The sequence below is a fragment of the Microtus oregoni genome, unplaced genomic scaffold, assembly GCF_018167655.1.
Source record: "Microtus oregoni isolate MIOR12 unplaced genomic scaffold, Mior012 000018F_ref0000195, whole genome shotgun sequence".
Lineage (NCBI taxonomy): Eukaryota > Metazoa > Chordata > Mammalia > Rodentia > Cricetidae > Microtus > Microtus oregoni.
Genome location: NW_024543077.1, coordinates 20,806,880 through 20,827,284, shown reverse-complemented (window position 1 = coordinate 20,827,284; position 20,405 = coordinate 20,806,880). Strand labels below are relative to the sequence as shown.

The 20,405-nt window shown below is 37.8% G+C and overlaps 1 protein-coding gene across 3 annotated transcripts in view; it reads right to left on the bottom strand.

Annotated features, from left to right (window-relative positions):
* Positions 1–497: 497 nt before the first annotated feature.
* LOC121458917 (tyrosine-protein kinase Yes) overlaps positions 498–20,405 on the bottom strand; it is a 70,856-nt gene continuing 50,948 nt past the window's right edge. For all 3 annotated transcript variants that reach the window (XM_041668306.1, XM_041668307.1, XM_041668305.1), the window contains exons 9-12: positions 18,702–18,778; positions 17,319–17,472; positions 13,891–14,022; positions 498–1,638 (exon numbers count right to left, since the gene is read on the bottom strand). In XM_041668306.1, the coding sequence (XP_041524240.1) occupies positions 1,430–1,638; positions 13,891–14,022; positions 17,319–17,472; positions 18,702–18,778 (572 nt within the window). In that variant the 3' untranslated portion in view covers positions 498–1,429. The remainder of the gene's footprint in view (positions 1,639–13,890; positions 14,023–17,318; positions 17,473–18,701; positions 18,779–20,405) is intronic.

The following is a 20,405-nucleotide window of genomic DNA, read 5'->3' as shown; positions in this document are numbered from 1 at the left end:
ACTGAAATTAGTGTTAAGCTTTATCTTCACTATTTTGAGGCCGTAAAACTTATTTAGTATATATGTTAAGAAAAATTAGTTTTACAGTCATACTTGATAACTTTTAAAGTCTCAGAAACAGCTAATGAGGAGCTCTGAGTGCCAGCAAAGCCATGATGTCACTCCACAACGCCAACATTAAACACTCCATCCCACCCCAGTATCTGTAAAATTTTCACATTTTCTTCTCTCATACTTATTTAAATACATTTTCCTCTCTCCTATTCTATACTTAATACAAGCAAAGTGCATTCAAGTCCCTGATCTAGTGATGTTTATGTGTGGAGTCAATCACCATAAAAGCACACTTAACAATGCTTCACAGTGCTCCATCTATTTTTTTAAAATGGACTGTTTAAATGCTGGGCTTTTATTTTATTTTTTTAAATATTTATTTATTATGTATACAATATTCTGTCTGTGTGTATGCCTGCAGGCCAGAAGAGGGCACCAGACCTCATTCCAGATGGTTGTGAGCCACCATGTGGTTGCTGGGAATTGAACTCAGGACCTTTGGAAGAGCAGGCAATGCTCTTAACCACTGAGCCATCTCTCCAGCCCCCTGGGCTTTTATTTTTATGCTATGTAAATATTAAGAATTTTCTCTGGAACTGGATATAATTTCAATTGTGCATTGCCTTAAGACAATCAGTACAACCTTGCAAATGACAAGCTCACATTCTGGGTACTTTCATTATGAACAATTCAAAATGACGAAAGTAAAAAAGCTGTCTCTACTTTCCAGTTCTATGAACTAAGTGTGAACATAGGGTATTATGCTTCCAAATTCCATTGCTGTGGTCTACCATTAAATCAAGTGTTTGATGTTGTTTATAATCTCCTTTTTGCTTCTGGAAGACTCGGCCCATTCCACACAAAAGGAGATCTGTGTTAAGACTGCATGGCAACTGTCAAATAGAAAAACAAAATGAAACAAAAACCTAACTTTTGAAAAAAAAATGCGAGAGATTTTTTTTAAAAGACTGGAATGGAATTATTTGGTCCCATAGAGTTTTTTGATTTTAAATTTTACTATGGTATAATAGCTCAAATTTTGTCCATTTCAATAAATAGTTTTCTCTGAGTTTTGGGAAGGAAAGGAAGTGACTAGTAAACAGTAGTCTTGTTGCTCTTTCTTACCATGCTATCACCAACATAGTCACAATATCTTAGCTTGACGCTCTTTGGACCATGAAGTAAGTTATAAGATATATCATTGGTACTTTAGAGTTTAACACTTAGGGGGAAAAACTGCTTTGTGCAACCATTATCTGGAATTCCAGTTTACCATAGAAACATGCAGAGTGAAAAGTATCTTCTCATTCCCGTGCGTGACAAACTCCCAAAGGTCTTTATGTTTTGGAAGATCTGCACACACAGGCTACTTGGATTATAAATTTTCTCCTGGTTGGTATTGTGGCTCTGTAGCAGTGAAGTAATCTTCCAAGAAGGACTGAATATATTCAAATGTTGGTCTCTCATCAGGGTCCTTCTTCCAACAAAGATTCATCAAGTCATGGAGGGATTCTGGACAGCCCTGAGGGCAAGGCATCCTGTACCCTCGCTCCACTTGTTCCAGTACTTCACGGTTTACCATACCTAATGTTAAGATTCAAACGTTAAAAATAATGGTCCTAGCTACAAATAGCAAAACAGATTAAGTGTCCTAGCCAATAACTAAAGACATACTAAGTTTATCTAGTGAAAAGACATTTTCAACAGAGAATAGAATAAAATTTAAATATCAATTTATACAAAGAAAAGCCGAGAAATGATTATATGGATAATCATTTATATGTGTGTGTGTGTGTGTGTGTGTGTGTGTGTGTGTGTGTGTATAATGTTTATATTTATATTTCCCCCCCGAGACAGGGTTTCTCTGTAACTTTGTAACTGGAACTAGCTCTTGTTGACCAGATTGGCAGAGATCTGCCTGTCTCTGTCTCCTGAGTGCTGGAATTAAAGGAGTGTGCTACCACTGCCCAGAGATAATTTATATTTTAATATATGACCAATTATTCATTCCACTTAAACTTTTACTTATAACACAGTATCTTCATGTGCCAACTAAATTTGAGAATTTAGGGTGATTGGTATTTTCTATTACCATTTAATAACCCCAACTTTAATTAATAAGGAATTGAAACTAAATTAGGAGAGAATTCTAGCTTTATTTTTGTGTATACTAACCACATAACTATTTCACTACTCTGAGTTTCCTTATCTATATCACATATTTGGATTTGTCTTATTACACAATTCAGTTTCTTCTATTCTTTTTTAAATTCCTTCCCATGTGCACTGTCCCAAGCTAGCAAGTGGACTCTTCCTAAATTTCTCTTCTAGACACTGACTGTGATGGTATAATCATCTAGGAGAAAATGTCAGCATGGCTGTCAAGGATTATCTAGATTAAGATAGCCTCTAGAAATACCTAGGAAGGATTATCTAGGGTAGGTTATTTGAGGTGGGAAGACCCACTTAACTGTCGGTAGTACCATTCTATGAGCTGGGGTCTTGGACTGAATATAAAGAAGAAAGCTGAACACTAGCATTCATCTCTCTTTGCTTCTTGACTAGACACAATGTTACACTTCTACAGTTATGACTCTATGATAGGATAGTACCTTCAACTGTGAGCTAAAATAAACCCTTCCTTCCTTCCTTCCTCCCTCCCTCCTTCCTTAACTCAGGTGTTTTATTCTAGCAACATATAAAACAACTAATACAGCAAAACCTTGACTCTTTCCCACATCCCATTATCACCTTCACTGCCAGCCTTACCCTTACCAGCAGTGAGATTGTTCACTGACTATGACTGCTTTAAAACAATGGAATATGATAAAAAAAAACCCTATGGAATATGATAAAAAACTATTTCCATTTTTATTTATGACCTTCTAAAGAATAACTGATTCCTCAAAATACTTAAGTCTTAAAAATTGAAAGACAATGTTTTCATCAAAGAACATATCACTTTTTAGTGAAATCCAATATATTTTCTGCTACAGAAATAAAGCCAGAAGTTGTTAGACACATGCAAAAATGACTAAATATTTAACATTCAATGAAACCATACTGTAACTGTGAAAGACCCCAGCTTAGCTTCTGTAATGCCATTTTGCAAGGCTTTCACACAAACGAGTATAAGTTCAAGGTAAAGTCGGTACTCCTAGGCTGCCAAACAGGATATCTATGGTCAGACATCAGGCCTAGGAGGGGAACAAAAAGTTCTGGGAAAAACTACATGTGCCCTAGATAGAGCCAACTCAGCTATTATCATATCTTCATGTCCCCGAGGAGCTTGTCCCCAAGTGAAACCCTCACCTCATCCTGTATCCAGCATGCTTCTGCCGCACATTTCCATATAAAAGACCCCCTGCCCAGCCTGAGGGCGTGCAAGTCTTCCAAAGAGACTCTGACACCCGCAGGTACCTGTGTACTCTCAATAAAAAACCTCTTGCAGTTTGCAGCCAGTGGTCTCGGATTGTTCCTTTGGCTCAGGGGTCTCCTCCTGAGGGAAGGTCCTCTCTGAGGGTCTTTAAACTGGAAACCTTTTGCTATTGATCATATATGCCTACAGCTTTTGGAGTTAAGAGACTAACATTAATTAGTCTAAATAAGCCTAAACTTACAATACCAACTTTAAGTACCAATCACTTCTCCTTTTGGGGTGTGGGGGTACTGGAGATAGAACCCAGGGCCTTATACTTTTACAAGATCTGTTGTATTTTTAAGTGTGTGTAAGTGTGTGTGTGTGTATGTGTGTGTATGTGTATGGGAGAAGAGGAGAAGAGGAAAGGATGGGGAGAAGAAGAGAGGCAAAGAACAAGAACTTGCAGAGTATATATGGGCCATTGGCACCCTTGGAGCTGAACTTACAGGCAGTTGTGTCTTGTATAATGTGGAAGTTGGATATGAGCTCCAGTTCTCTATCAGAGTAGTGTACTCTTTACCACTGTTAAGCTATCTCTCCAGTCTCTGAACCCAGGGTCTTATGTATACTAAACACATGCTCTACTACTGAATTATACTTCAGTCCTCTTTCCTAATAAATTTCATTCAAGATTTGACCCTTCAGAATTTTTTGATAATCAGAACTATTCAGAGTTTTATGGCAACAAATTTAAAAGTAAAGCATGGCAGAAATGACCTCCCCTCAATCTTCAGAAAAATAATCACTTCCTCAGAAGCGCTTCTAAGATTCTGAGTAAGACATTAACTCTGGAGTATGGCAGGAAGTCATTTCTTTCATGCCTGCTCTTCAATAAGAAGATGAAAGACTGTAACACTTCATACTTAAAACAGATAATAATAATGGCTTTGCACTCTGTCAACGAAGTATTTCATTATTGCTTATATTTGTTGACATTATTTTGGTAAAATAGTAGTAGTTGGTTGATGCTATATGTTAATCCTCTTCAGTAATCAAAGATAGACAATATATAATCTTTTCCTCTTTTGAAGCTTGGGAATCTGGGGGCTCAAATGGTAGCTCAGTGGGAGAGTGCTGGCTTAGCGCATACCTGACCCTAGGTCCAATCCCTAGCACTTCCTCTGCCAAAAGAAAAAAAAATCTACAAACTGTTTATATCCTGCTTATTTGAATGTTTATTTATGCACTGTATATTTACAGACATGTAGTTAGTTAAACATTTGGACTTTTATGTTTCCCTGTTCAACTGACCCTTTCTTTTATCAATATTCATTGAACTTTGTCTCATTTTTGTAGTATTTCTTGCCTTGAAGCTCACAGGTTTTCTTTTGGCTGGTATTTTGCATCGTATATCTCTTTCCAATCTCTAAATTTTAATCTTTTTTTACAGCTTATATATTTAAAGTGAATCTCTTAAAAATAGTACTTACTATAGGAGCTGGAATGATAGCTCAATGGTTAAGAGCACTACAAAGTCATGAGGACCATCCAGAATTGGGATTCCAGCATTCATGTAATAAACTGGGTAGTCAAAGCGTACTTGTACCAGCTCCAAGGGCAGGGATGAGGGGTGAGGCAGAAACAGAAGGATTTCTGGGGTCTGCTCATTTCTAGCTTAGCCAAGAGGAAAAAAATATATGAGCCTTAGGTCCAATGAAAGACTTTGCCTCAAAAGAAATATGAGGAGTGATCAAAGTGTATTAGAGGTATGTGTTTATGCATATTTTTAAAATCTGGTTTTTATCTATTAACTGAAATATTTAGTGCATTTACACACAATGTAATTATGGGTAAAGGTTTAACTATTCCTCTTCCTCCTCTACACCCCCTCTCCTCCTCTTTTTCTGAGATCTGGTTTCTCTGTGTAGTCCTGGCTATCCTAGTACTCACTGTGTAGACCAGGCTGGCCTCAAACTCAAGAGAACCACCTGTCTCTGCCTCCTGAGTGCTGGGGTTAAAGTATCCACCACTGCTAGGTTTATCATCTCATTTACTTGCTGTTTTCCCCATCTATTCTTTTGTCCTCTTTTTAGTTTGTTTTAAAAAAAATCACTGCTCATCATTACATTCTACTGGATTTTGTTTTTTGTGCTAGGGATCAAACCCATGGCTAAGTGCATGTTAAGTGAGCATTCTACACTCCAGAGTCTTCTACTGAGCCACATTCTACTGCAATTGCAATATGCTTTCCTGGGGCTTTTACTTTAAAGGAGTATTTTTATAATCTGTAAGTATTAACAGAAGGTCAGAACTATCTCCTACTACTATTTTACACCCTGTGACCTTTGTGTTACTATCATGTAATTTATTTTTTCCTCTTTACTCTTTAATTTTTTTTAAAAAAAATGTAAAGCATACAGGTGGTTTTGCTTGCATATATGCCCATTTACTACATGCATGTAATATGCACAAAATCCAGAGTAGGATGTTGTTTCCCCTGGAATTAGTTATGGTCAGTTGTCAGTCACCATGTGGGTGTTGGGAATGGAATCCAGGTCCTCTTGAAGGGCACTGAGTGGTCACTCCAGCCCCATTGAATTTATTTTTAGATGTACTATAAATGTGGTAAGACAATACTGGTGTTTTCTAAAAATTTTTTCCAAAGCACTTTAAAAGCATAATTTTTGCCAGGGTGGCTTAACAGGTAAAGGTACTTTGCTACCAAATCTGGTGACTTGAGTTTGAGCACCAGAATCTATATTGTAGACAGAGCTAACTCTTACAGGTTGTCCTCTGATCTTTCCACAGGTGTGCGTGCGTGCGTGCGTGCGCGCACACGCGCACACATACACACACACACAAATAAATAAGGAGGGAGGGAAGGAGGGAAGGAAGGAAGACTAAAGATATTTCACCTGTTTCCAGCTTCTGTATGCAGTGAGGAAAAGGCAAGTATATACCAACTCCCTGTGGCTATTTGGCTTTGATTTTTATAGTGTGGTAATGCTAGTAATGCTATACCTGATTGAAGTACACCGAATTTCCTTTATCCTGCTTCAAGTTCAGAGTTAACAAAAACTATTTTTAAAGAAAAGCTATTTTCTGGCTAGTCCTTTCCTAGTAATACTTATTACTGTTCCACTCTCCCATTTCCTAGGACTCCAGGTACAGAGAAACTAGACCTTTCCACTGTGTTCCACTTAGTTCATACACTGTCCATCCCCACACATCCCCAGGCATTTAATCTAAACACTGTCCTGAGAATTCTTCTAATAATGAACCTATGAATCCACTAATTTTGTCTTCCATGTTTTACAGCTCTTACGTGATATTTACTTATTAGAGATAGGGTCTTTTTAAACAGCCCAAGGTGCCTTGAACTTTAATCCTTCTGCTGTAGCCTCCTAATTGCTGGGACTTCAAGTGTGCATTGCCACATCCAGCTTTGATTATTTCACAGTTTTCCTTATTATTTTGCTAACCACTTCTTTCAAGTATTGTTAACTTTGGTCATGTACACCTATAGGACCAGCAGTTTAGAGGCTGAGACAGGAAGATCACTTCAATTTGAGGCCAGCCTACCTATTTTAAATAGTAAGATCAAGGAAAGCTTGGGTGACAAAAGGATGCACTGACTTAGACAACAAATACACGTGTGTGTATGCACATGCATATACACCATGTGCACATACTATACAAACATACCATGCACTTATACCCTACACACCATACTACACCTATGCGTACACACACACACACACACACAAAGTGCTTATTTGAAGTTCTTTACTTAGTTTATGACTGGGGCTCACTTTAGGACCTAGCAATTTTCAATTCCTGAATGAGTCATCTATTTACTTATTTATATTTTGGAGACATGGTCTTACTGTGTACTCTGCTGGCCTGGAACTCACAAATATCGACCTATTTCTGCTTCTCAACTGCTGGGATTAAAACATGCACTACCACACCTGGTTTGTGGCAGTTTGGATGAGAATGACCTCCATAGCTTAAAATATTGGAACACTCGTCACCAGTTAATTGGAGTGTTTGAAAAGGATTAGAAGGTGTGGCCCTGTCGAAGGGACTATGTCACTGGAAATGGGCTATAAGGTTTCAAAAGCCAAACCTAATGTTGCTCGGCCTGATGCTCAGATGTAAAGCTCTCAGCTATTGCTCCTGCGCCAGACCTGTCTGCTTCCTGTCATGATAACCATGGACTAACCCTCTAAAACTTTAAGTAAGCCCCCACTTAAGTGCCTTCTTTTATAAGAGTTGCCTTGGTCATGCTGTCTCTTCATAGTAATAGAACAATAATTAAGACATGGCTCATCTCCCCACCCCGAAATCAGCAATTCTCAGATCCTTTCATAGGGGTCACATATCAGAAATCCTACATATCATATATTTATATTACAATTCACAACAATAGCAAAATTATAGCTATGAAGTAGCAATAAAATAATTTTATAGTTGGGGGTCACCACAACATGAGGAACTGTACTAAAGGGTCACTGCATTAGCAAGGCTGGGAACCACTGCACTAAATAATTGCAGCTTTATTTTTCTTTTACAGAAAACATAGATCTACTTTATGTTAACATTCTTAATCACACATTATAGATTATTTCTTTTTCTTCAAGACATTAGGTTGTTTTTGTTTTGACAGTAAATGTACTGTCAAATCACCTAGTTCTTACTTGGCAAGACTTGGCTTTAGGTTTTCTTTAGTTTTGCCTTTCCTACTAGAGCACTGCTGTTAGAACACAGTCCAGGAATGTGAGGAGAATTCTGAGTGCTTGTGATAACACAAAATAAGACCAAGAGTCTTGGGACCTCAGTTTCTTCAAAAACAAAATTATTCTTGGAATATGTTTTTGTGCTACTCCTGGGTTTGCTCCTGTCAGGTGTAGCACAAGAGTGAGTTTACTTCAGATAACTCATTATCACTTGCTGCTGTTATTGAATTAAATATTTAAACCATGCCTCTATGGAAATTTTATACAGCTTGAACTCATGAGAACTTTACTCATGTGACCTTTATTAAGCCACAGTGTACAAATTGTCTGTGGTGCTGAATAAAGTTGACATGAGACTTTAGTACTGGCTCCATTCCCCTTGGATCCACCACCTCTAGAGTTGTGACACATTGCCTTTTAGGATCTCAACAAAAAGCCTAAAATGTTCCTGAATGTTCATTGTGGCTAGGCAGGAACTCTCTAGCACTCTTTGCTTTTAGCTCAGCTCAGCTTTCAGACCCTGAGTGCCTGTTTTCTGTTAAATATCCTACCATAGCCTTTACCTCTATAGGTGAAGGTTAGGAGAACCTACTGGAAAGGGCCTAAAGGGATTTTTTTTTTAATGCAGAATTTTGAAGTTATTTTTTTAGGAGCTTCCTTTTTGGGAGTACCTGTACTTCTTTCTCCTTTGTTCAGAAAAAAAAAATAAACAAACAAACAAAAAACTCCCCAAAACAAAATTGATGTCTTCATTTGGACTTCATCAATATTCCCACTTGATGTAGGAGTATCTTCTTTATATGTGTTGCTTTCATTGGTTAATTAATAAAGAAACTGCTTGGCCTGATAGGTCAGAACATAGGTGGGTGGAGTAGACAGAACAGAATGCTGGGAAGAAGGAAAGTGAGTCAGACGCCATGATTCTTCGACCTAAGATGGATGTAGGCTAGAATCTTTCCCGGTAAGCTACCACCTCGTGGTGCTACACAGATTGTTAGAAATGGGTTAATCAAGATGTGAGAATAAGAGGCTAGAGCTAAATGGGCCAGGCAGTGTATAAATGAATACAGTTTCCGTGTAATTGTTTTGGGTAAAGCTAGACGGCGGCCGGGACCTGGGCGGCGGGAAGCGGCCTGTAGCTCCTTCTACATGCACTTAGAAAATGTTAAGAAGAAACATATTATTAACATAGGTGTCAATAAAAAAAAAAAAAGCCTGTATTCTTCCTTGGTGGCTGTGAAACATAAAAACAACTGTATTATGTATCTATCTAATTCTGTGATTGTCTGTAGTGAGATAGTAGATATTAAATTCTCTATTGTGGCCAAACTAAAAGTACACCACGAGTAAAACTTCAAAGGAAAATGATTCAATACAATTGTTTTTTCACCTCTCTGGCTATATTTGCCGATACAGAAAGGATAGAACTAGATTTTATCCAGCATTATGATTAAGTAGTAATAAAAGAAGGACAAAGGATAAGATAAACCCAAGGGAGTACTCATACTGCTTGACTGTAAAATTTAAGAGGGGTTTCATGAAGAGGATGAGGATCTGGCAAAGTTGGTACCAAAACATTAAAGATCTTGTTAAAGCTAGAGTAGACAAAGATTGAAAGATGCAGAGTAGGAGTCAGATAAGGGGCACACAAAATTGTGGTGAGGAGAGGAAGCAGTTTTAGGTATTGTTAAGGTTTAAAGTGAGAAATAAGAACACAGATGGAAAGTACTCAAGCCATGAGAGAACGTAGTATAAGAAGAACAAATATATATATATATATATATATATATATATATATATATATATATATATATATATATGTATTAAAAGGAATATTGTATCCTTGCTGTATACAAGCTTTTCAGATTCATGAGATCCCATTTATTATTTGTTCTTAGTGGTTATGCTATGGCTGCCCTATTTAGAAGTCTTTTCCTGCGCCAATGAGTTCAAACCTTCCCCCTACTTTCTATTCCATCAGAGTGAAGATATCTGATATTCTGTTGAGATCCTTAATCCATCTGGAGTTTTATACAAGGTGATATGTATGGATTTATTTGGATTCTTCTACATGGAGTCATTCAGTTTGACCAGTGTCATTTGTTGGAGATGCTGCCTTTTCTCCAGTATGTACTTTGGCTTCTTTGTCAGAAATCAGGTGTCTGTAGGTATATGGAATTGCGGTCTTCAAAACAAAAACTAAATAGTCACCGAATATTAGGGAGAGAGTATCCCAACTAAACAATTTATACTACCAAGTAAAACCACTAGTGCCAGGAATATTGATGTTGGCCAAAGGGGTCCCATAGAAACACTACTGCCAAACATCACAGGCTACTACTGCCAAGGCTATTGGTTGTCTTCTACAACCTGATGGTAAGGGCCTATTGCTAAAGAAAACACTTATGACATTGAATACAGAGAATCTGGTGCCTAACTAGAAGCTTTACCCCTACTTTCAAAGTGCTGGATGGTACTCTGCATGTGCCAGAAGAGAAAGGTCATCAATGTCACCAAACTATCTACAATTGCAACCTGCCTGAAAGACACACTGGTGCAACAGTATCACAAATGTTATGGGGATAAACACTTTCTGTGCAGATTTAAGGCACACTCTATGAGATGGAACCCATACCTGACACTATTAAAATGGCCAAGAAACTAAGACTAGAAAAGCCATAGGCCTAGGGGGAAAACTTCTATTATTATTTGGCTAAAGGAACATAGTCATCTAATGACATAGTACTATACCCATAGATCAGCATCTCACTTAGGCCATATAAGAGATATTTCTTCTTGCATTGGAATTAACAGAGTCCCACAACTGGATAATTTGCAGAGATTGAGATATTTTAGAAAATTCAGTCCTAAATGGGATGCCTTCATTAAAGCCTTCCTCTTAAGGTTCAGGAATTGATGTGGAAAAGGAAGAAGAAAGACCAGGGAGCTGGGGGAGAATGGAAGAACTGTGGATGAAATATAAAATAAAATTTAAAACGGAAAATAAAAAAAAAGAAAATACTCAACAGAAAAAAAAATTGTAAAAGCTAGAGGAGATAGTTGACTCCAAGGAAACAGGGTCTTCCAGACACAATAGGACTGATGCACATACACACTCAGAGACTGAGGTAACATGCAAGATTTTCACAGGTTCAAGACAGATGGGGTCCCTGAAAGGAAAAAGTAGAGAGGGCATTCCACCTCTAATCAATAAGGTATTTTCAACTGAAGACCTGAAAACAAAGAGAAACACCAGTTTTCTCTATGGAGTGTCACTTTGTGTATCAACCACACTCCAGGGCAGATACTACTGTAGTGATATTTTGTTTGTAGCCTAACAAATAAAGCTTGCCTGAAGATCAGGGTGGCAGAGCAATGCCACTGAATAGTCACAGAGGCTAGGCAGTGGTGGCAAACACCTTTAATCCCAGGCAGATGGATCTCTCTGAGTTCAAGGCCACCCTGAGCTACAGGAGATTGACTCTGTCTAAAAAAGAAACAGCTCACACAAACGTGACACCAGCACTTGGGATCACATGCCTTTAATCCCAGCACTAGGGACGTAGAAAGAAGAGTGTTATGGATGGTTGGAGAGAGGTGTGTGTGTAGCAAAATTCTAATTTTTCTTACTAAGAACCCAGAGTCAGATATTAGGGGGTAAAAGGTGAGAGATCAGAGACGCAGAACAGCCAGTTACTAAAGAGACTACCTTTTACCTCTACTGAACTCTCAGACCAAGAGGGCGGTCCTCTCTCATACTGCATGCTCTGACTGACTGACTTATCAAGACTGTATCTCCAGACTGCTCTTAGCTCTTATCTCCTCCTGCCTTATATTCCTCTTTCTATCCAGCCATATGTACTAATGTTTCATTTGTATTTTAATAAATAAAGATTGTCTGAAGATCAGAGAGTAAAAGAGCTTCACTGGTCAGATTTACAGATCAGGCAGTGGTGACACACACCTTTAATCCCAGGAGCCATACTAGTTTGCCACAGAAACTGAGTGGTAATTACAGCCACAGAGAGGAACAGAAATGTGAGAAGACAGCTCTCAGACACAGACTCATTCTGAGATTCCTGGAGGCAGGATCACCATTTCAGGTAGAAATCGTAGGAGCCAATGGCTGGCTGTTTTGTTTTTCTGACCTTCTTGCAGAACCCCGTAAGACTTTAAGACAATCCTGAAACCATTTTTGACAATTCTGAATCCTCTCAGCCTCTGTGCCATAGTGCTTCCCCTCCTCCCCTGGGAACCAAGGACCTAACAGCTACACTCGCACGTACTTAGTTCCTGAACAATTACCCATATACGTATGTTTTGATTCAGTCCCCTGGGAAACGGGGTCAAAATGACCTCTTACCTCATCTGATCTGGCAACAGCTCTCCAGTCAATTATTGGTAATAGCCCTTTCAAATAAGCCAATCAGAATAGTCAAAGAACAACCCCCCTTGCTTCTGTGGCCCCTTTAAAAGTAGGCTGTACCAGCAATTAGAGGTCCCTCGGCTTCCCGAATGCTGGGGGACCCTGTCATGACAAAATTAATAAAATCCTCATGCTTTTGGTGTGTAAGCTGTGGTGTGTGAGATGATCTCTGGGGGCAACTCCTTCTCAGTCTAGAGTCCAACACCCCAATATCTGTCTCTGGGTTTTTATTAATTATGTTATACCTTCCTGTCTCCACCTCCCTAGTACTGGGATTAAAGGCATGTGACTTCCATGTACTGGGATTAAAGGAGTGAGCCAACACTACCTATCTCTATTTCTCTTTGAGACTGGATCAATCTAGTATAGCCAACGCTGGCCTTGAACTCACAGAGACCCCTCTGCCTCTGTCTCCCTGAGTCCTGGGATTAAAGGTGTGTGCCACCACTGCTTGGCTTAGTTCTGCACTCTGACCTTTAGGCCAGCATTATTCATTAAAACACAAACAAAATGTCATCATAGGAATATAATAAAATAAAATAAACATGACCATGAATTAAGACAGGAGTGGAGTCTTACTGGACAGAGTGATAAGGAATGACCATTAGGTGAGGAGAACTTGTATGGGTTAAATGTCAACACATAATGAAAGGATGTGAATCAGAGAATGTGACAACATAGATCTACATCTGCAAGTATTAAGGAATGGCATGTAAGAGAAGATCATTATAGCAATTCTTTCCAAAAATTGTATTTTCTATGCTTTCACACTCTTCAACTGTTAGGATACTTCACTTCAGTGGGCATGTTTGAGAGGTAACAGGTTGAAGTAATAATATTCAATTATAGCTGAATTTCAATTAGGCTAAAATTTCTTCTGGCTCCCAAAAACCTGTATCAATGTCTTAATTTTTAGAGTAAAATAGTTTGTTTTTTCCTCTTATTACTAAGGAGGGTACAATGCTTCTCAAAACAATCTTTTGAGTCTAGAATATCACACTTCTAGAAAAGAATTACTTGGGGGGGGGGCAGATATAACCTAGCATATTTAAGATATGCTTCTGATGTGAAAGAACAGATATAAAAGGCTTTTTTGGAAAACATTTTAGATGAGAAAACTGAAGTGAATGTAGGACACACCTCCTGTGCTTGCTCAAGGATTCCAGACTTCATGAATTGCTACATATCCAGTGCCAAAATAAAGGGGTAGGAAAGAAGAAATAGTCTCTCTCCCTTACATGTTTGCTAAGTGTACCCCTCATTAAAGTCTATGTCGAGATAACGAAAAAATTAGAAAAACGGAAGCTTACCTGGATATGGTACTCTCCCCTTTGTTACCAATTCTGTCTGTAGTATTCCAAATGACCACACATCTGACTTTATAGTAAACCGACCATACAAGGCAGCCTCAGGCGCTGTCCATTTGATTGGAAATTTTGCACCTAAAAATAATGTTGGCAATGTTAAATGTTTTAAAAGAGCCTATTTGTGTAAATGTAAGGTCAAAAGTCTAATCTCTATCAATATCCCAATTTTTGGTGTCATAAGTTTAAGTCTTCAAACATAGAAAATATGTGGAAAATTTCATTGACTTTAAATTTCTATGTTAAATCTGTTTTTTTCTTATATTTAATGATATAAAACATTGCTAGTGGGAATAGAACATGATCCAATAAGACAGCAGTAGAAGGTTTAATAAGACAAAAACATGGATTATAACATTGGAAACATGGAGGAAGAGCACATGGGATTCTGATCTTGCTGTATTTATCTTAGGCTAGTCTTAAATTCTCATAATCGTGGCCGGGCAGGCATGATAGTGCATACTTTAATCCCAGTAGACAGGAAGCAGAGGCAGGTGATCTCTGAGTTCAAGAGCAGCCTAATCTACAAAGCAAGTTCCAGTACAGTCAGGGATACACAGAGAAACCCTGTCTTGAAAGAAAAGAATGCTTACAATCCTATGTCAGCCTCCTACAAACTAGGATTACAAACTTTTGCTCAATCTGCTGCTGTTTTGTGTGTGTCTGTATATGTAAAATAAGTAATGAACAAAGACTAAAACTTCATGTGTGTGTCTGTATATGTAAAATAAGAAATGAACAAAGACTAAAACTTCATGTGTGTGTCTGTATATGTAAAATAAGTAATGAACAAAGACTAAAACTTCATGTGTGTGTCTGTATATGTAAAATAAGTAATGAACAAAGACTAAACTTCATACGTGCATCCCTCTCTCCCTCTGTATGGCCTCTTAAGAGAGGGTCAGTTGGTCTCTAACATGCTATCTATTAGAGAATGACCATGAACTTCTGATCCTTCTGCTTCTAATTTCCAACTGCTAGGTTTAGAGACACGAGACACTACACTATTATAAAATATATAACTTCAAATTCACTTGATGTCCAGAGGCTGTAGCCATTTATGGTTGAAGACTAATGGCTACTGGCTCGTAATCTTTTCTGTACTTCTGTGCTATCTTTACAGAAGCTTTTATTGTGCTATCACATTTTTTATTGTGTGTTTGTGTGCATTCTCATGTGCCTTGGCACTTGTATGGAGGTCAGAGAACAACTCTGTGGAGTGGATCTATCTTTCTAACTTTAAGGGTTCCATCAAACAAACTCAGGTCACCAGGTTTGAGTAACTAGCACATTTGTCAGCTGAGCCATTGTACCATCCCTTGGGTTATCATGTTTAAAATATATGTTAACTTATAAAAATATTTAGTCTATGACTTTAATATACAAGCATTTTGCTAATTAATATAAATACAAAAACAACACAACTTTCATGAAATTTGTGTATTTATGCTAGTAAAATTTTAAGTGCTGTATATACTCAAAGTGATTATATACGTGTGTGTATATGTATATGTATATATATATATATGTTTTAAAGAAGTTCTTAAGTATGAAAACAGTTCAACTTTTACAATAACAAGGCTTCATTAAAGAGTGGCAGATAAATTTAGCCTTTAACAAATGGTTAGGATTTTCTAAGTAAGGACTACAAGAATGTATGACTAGTTAGAGGTAAGTATATATAGAGACAGAGACAGAAAAGAAGTGGAAGGATGGTGAGGTGACTCAGCAGTTAACATCTCTCACTCCAGTTCTAGGGGATATGACACCCTCTTCTGGTCTCCATAGGTACTACATGCAAGCAAAAGACCCCCACACATAAAATAAATCTTTTTTTTTTTTTTAAACTGTAGCTAAATCACGGGCTTTCTACTTTGGCAATGCTAACTATTCTGGGATGGAATTATTTTGTGAATGTGTGATTATTACGCTGTATGTTACAGCATGATTATCAGTATCTTAGCCTCTACCCATCAGATGCTGACAGTAGCCCTCAAATTAGAAAACCAAAAATGTTTCTAGACATTGTTGATATCTCCTTGGAGTAGAAAGAGATAATGTTTAATTGGGAACCACCTCCAATCTAAGAAAATAGTTTAAATAACAACTTATCAAGTTTGTTTTTTAAAAAAATGAGAAAACATTTATCTGGGACAAGGGCGATAGCTCAGTGTGTTAAGTGCTTGCTGCCCCTATGAATCTGAGTTTTGATTTCCAGAACCCATGTAACTTGTGTCTATGACTCCAGTGCTTTTACAGTGAAAAGGTAAATGGAAACAGAAAAATGTCAGGGCATTTGCAGGCAGCTAACCCTGGTACTTATCCTGGAAAACAAGAACCCAATCTCAAGATGGGAGAGTAATACCCAAAGTAATCCTCTGACCTTTGGGCGTTTGCTATGTCATGTGTGTGTCTGTACTCCCAAAAACAAACACACATGAAAACACAAAGAATAAATAAAATTTACTGCTGCCATCCTAAAGGAAGTACCAAGGACATTTTATCTGCTATATTTATAATACAAAAGTATCTCGTCAAGTTCTTCTTTAGGAATTAGCTATTAAACAGTCAAAGTATTATTTCTTGTATATAATTGTTTGAATAATATCAATGGTTCTGAGTCCTCTGAAGCAATCTAGAAGTCTCTCTCTCTCTTTCTTCCAAAACAGGGTTTCACTGTAGCTTTGGAGCAAGTCCTAGAACTTGCTCTGTAGATCAGGCTGGCCTTGAACTCACAAAGACCCACCTGCCTCTGCCTACCAAGAGCTGGGATTAAAGGTGTGTGCCACTACCACCTGAAAAAGTGCCTTGTCAAGACTGGGGCTCTCATTTTTGCTACTGTATTATCTATTCCTGGTTAGCTGGCCTGCTAACTTCTGAGTGAGCCTTCTGCCTTCATGTTCCATGTCTCCCTACAGGAGTGCTGGGATTAAGGGTGCAGACTACAACATCCAACTTTATGACATGGGTTCCAGGGGTCAAACAGGCCACCAGGCTTTGCTTTCCAAGTGTTTTTTACCAGCTGAGCCATTTTCCTAAACTCCTATCCCCCCAAATCCTGTTGATCGCCAACAGATTTCATAGATGGAGCAGCTTTGCTACATGGGAAATGCTCACACAGAAGCACTTAGTCTACCGATGGTTTCATGCCAGGTCCACATGAAAATGCATGTTACATGCTGAGCAAAAAGGCAGTATCTAGCTGTGCCCTGTTTCCCACAAAAGGCTCTTGCATCCACATCCTACCCTGATGTGCTTTGACAGCCCAGGTAGGCAGGAACCTCGTTATCCACTAGAATTATTGGTATTGCATAAAGTCCTGGGTGTTAAGTAAAACAAGCATAGGGTATTAGCATCTATGTATGTTATTTTACCTTGTCTTGCTGTGTACTCATTGTCTTCAATTAATCTTGCTAAGCCAAAATCTGCTATTTTGCATACAAGATTTTCTCCTACAAGAATATTAGCAGCTCGGAGATCTCGGTGAATATAGTTCATTCTTTCAATATACGCCATACCATCAGCAATCTTAAGAGAGGAAGCACAATAAGATGCAAAATATAAAAAAAGATGCAAAATATATGATGCAAAGGGAGGATACTTTTGGTTAAAGGGACTGTTGAAGAATTAGGTATCTCAAAAAAAATTACAGTAACAGACACAATCCAGAAGACAATAGAACAAAACTTAAGTTTTAAAAAATGATTAATCTTTATATCCCAAATACTGCAAGTAAAAATCAATCAACACATATTTTGAAGATCAATATTTTATGCCCAGAGTACATCCAGTCACATGACCAGCACAAAGTCCTATTGTCTTCTTGTCAATGGTCAGAAGAAATCTATCACAAGAGGATGGAGTCTGGAGTCTCTGGACAAAAACTCGCACAGTCCATACCAGACACAATCTAAGGTCCTGAAGTATGAACAAACTATAGCTTGTAAGTCAGATGTACCCACAGCCTGTTTTCATATGACTTGAGAAGTGTTAAAAGAAAATGGCTTTTACATTTAAAGGGCTGTATAACTAATGAGGCCCAATAGGGTTTGTATGTAGCTCACAAAGCCCATGCCATTTATCTAACTGTTTTATTAAAAAGGCTTGCCATTTTTCCAAAAGAAAGTGCCTAAGAGCCTTGAATGTATAGCCTGGCATATTCCTGTCTCCTCTGAAATTTGCTGGCATTATCAAATGACTTTCACTAACAGGTAAGAGCTACAGAAGCAAGCACATAAACTTATTTTAGACAAACAAAAAAATAGCATATACTTTCAGGTTTTAAATTTTGGAATAACCCATATCCATCTTAATTTTTTCCATTTATTTATTATTTATTTATTAACTATCTCTATCTATCTATCTATCTATCTATCTATCTATCTATCTATTTGAGACAGGGTTTCTCTGTGTAGTCTTGGCTATCCTGGAACTCAAACACCTGCCTCTACGCCCTGAATGCTGCTATTAAAAGCATGTGCTACCATCACTCAGCCTGTCTTAATTTTCTTAAATTTATCTGCTGAAATGTAAATACAGACTTTGTATTCGTGGAAGCTCTATGTCAAAGGTCGTATGATATTGGGCAACCACAAGAGCTGCAGTATACTTAAGGGCTCACACTGAACTACCTCTAACCTTCTCTCTTCTTCTAAAACTGCAGTATTTCACTGCACAAATTTTAATATTATGCTAAGATTTTTCTGCATTTTAAACATATGCTTTTAATTCAAATTGATACATATATATGCAACTACCTGAGCAGCCATATCGACCAGCTGTGGAAGTTTCAAATATTTTCCATCTCCTTCTTTAAGGAAATCTAACAAGCTCCCTGTAAGAGACAGAAAGGTATCCGGGGGGAAAATGTGAACATTACTTTAAAATAGAAACAAATAGTCTTCAATACCTTAAACAAATCATCAAACCAGAAAAACTTCTCAGTGTTTTTTTTTTTTTATGTATTTTGGACACTTTTGGAAGTATCAAAGACTCCAGTGGAGCCTCAAACTGAAAGTTTAAAACTTCTCTTGATTACAGATTTTAAAGGGACAAAGTACCACTTCCCATTCTGACAGAAAACATCACCACTTTAGTCATTGCCCCCACACACTTTGATCAAGATTCTGTGACAAAAAAAAAAAAAAACCAGCTATATATTTTAAAAGTCAGTTTGAGTCTAGTATACAGCCAACTGAGAATATCATGGAGTAGTTACAATTACAAGCAGCTCACGATGGTATGATGAACAGCTCCTGGTGTCAGAAGATGGCACTAGGGGCATAGTAAAGTATGATGAATTCAGCAAAGTGGAAGGTTAAAAGGGAGGTCTGGTTATTCTCTCTCTACTATGAGTAAAAAGCATACAACATCAGATAAACCCAAAACAAGACACATTTTTATAAAAACAAAACAACAAAAATACTCATTTTCATAAGAAAGGCTGAGAATTTCAGATTAAAAGACACAAAAGAGAGATGGCAATTGAATGCTGGGCTTGACCATGGATTCTACATTAGATCAGGAAAATATAATTGGTAGAACTGGTAAAGACAGATGTGGGTTGAATCGAGCATGAGCATATAGAAGGCCGGAGTGGCCAAGTTAGCACACAAAAAAAGTGACAGTTTATTTTTTTTATTTTTATTTAATTTATTTATTTGTTTTTTCTTTTGGGGCGCAGTTGGCGCCTAGAACCTGCAGCTATGCCAAAAGCGTGACAGTTAGAAAAAGGTGCAAAATTCAAAAAAGGTGACATCGCAAAGCCGGTGAAGAATACTCCCAGCCAAGATAGTGCTGAAGGGGAGCAAGGGGGGAGATCCGACTTATCAGCTGTGAACGCCCCCCCACCTCGGCCAGGGCCAGTCGTGCGGGCGGCTGGCTCAATTCTGCGCTGGGGTTCACAGTGGGACCCCACAAATAGAAGAAACAAATTCTGAAGGATGAGAATAATATGAAAACTCATGTGCAGGGCTGGGGCCAACAAAGCTCAGTGGCAGAGTGTATTCTTAGAATGTACAAGACCCTGGGCTTGGTTGTCAGCACAACAGTAGGAAAAAAACACATATGGAAATTAAGAACAACAAGAAAATCTGTTTGCAACAATAGGTTTCTGATAAAGCACATGAGACAATAAGTTTTAAAGGACTAACAAGGTTTACTGTTAAGCAACTAAATATTAATGACTGAGGAATAATTGTATTTTAAACCCAGAAACTTTTATTATTTTATATTTGAAATCTCTTACCTAGAAATAATCTTAACCAAATTATGTAACAACACGGAATTCTAGCATTTTCTCTACATTTTAAAAGACTGCTATATTGAACTATATGGATGCTCCATTAGTCTTACCTCCATTTGTTTTTTTCATGCTACCAATATGTTGATTTAAATTTCTTTCTTTTCCTTTTCTCACTTCCTCTTCTAATTCATTTAATGCACTCATTCAAATGCCATAG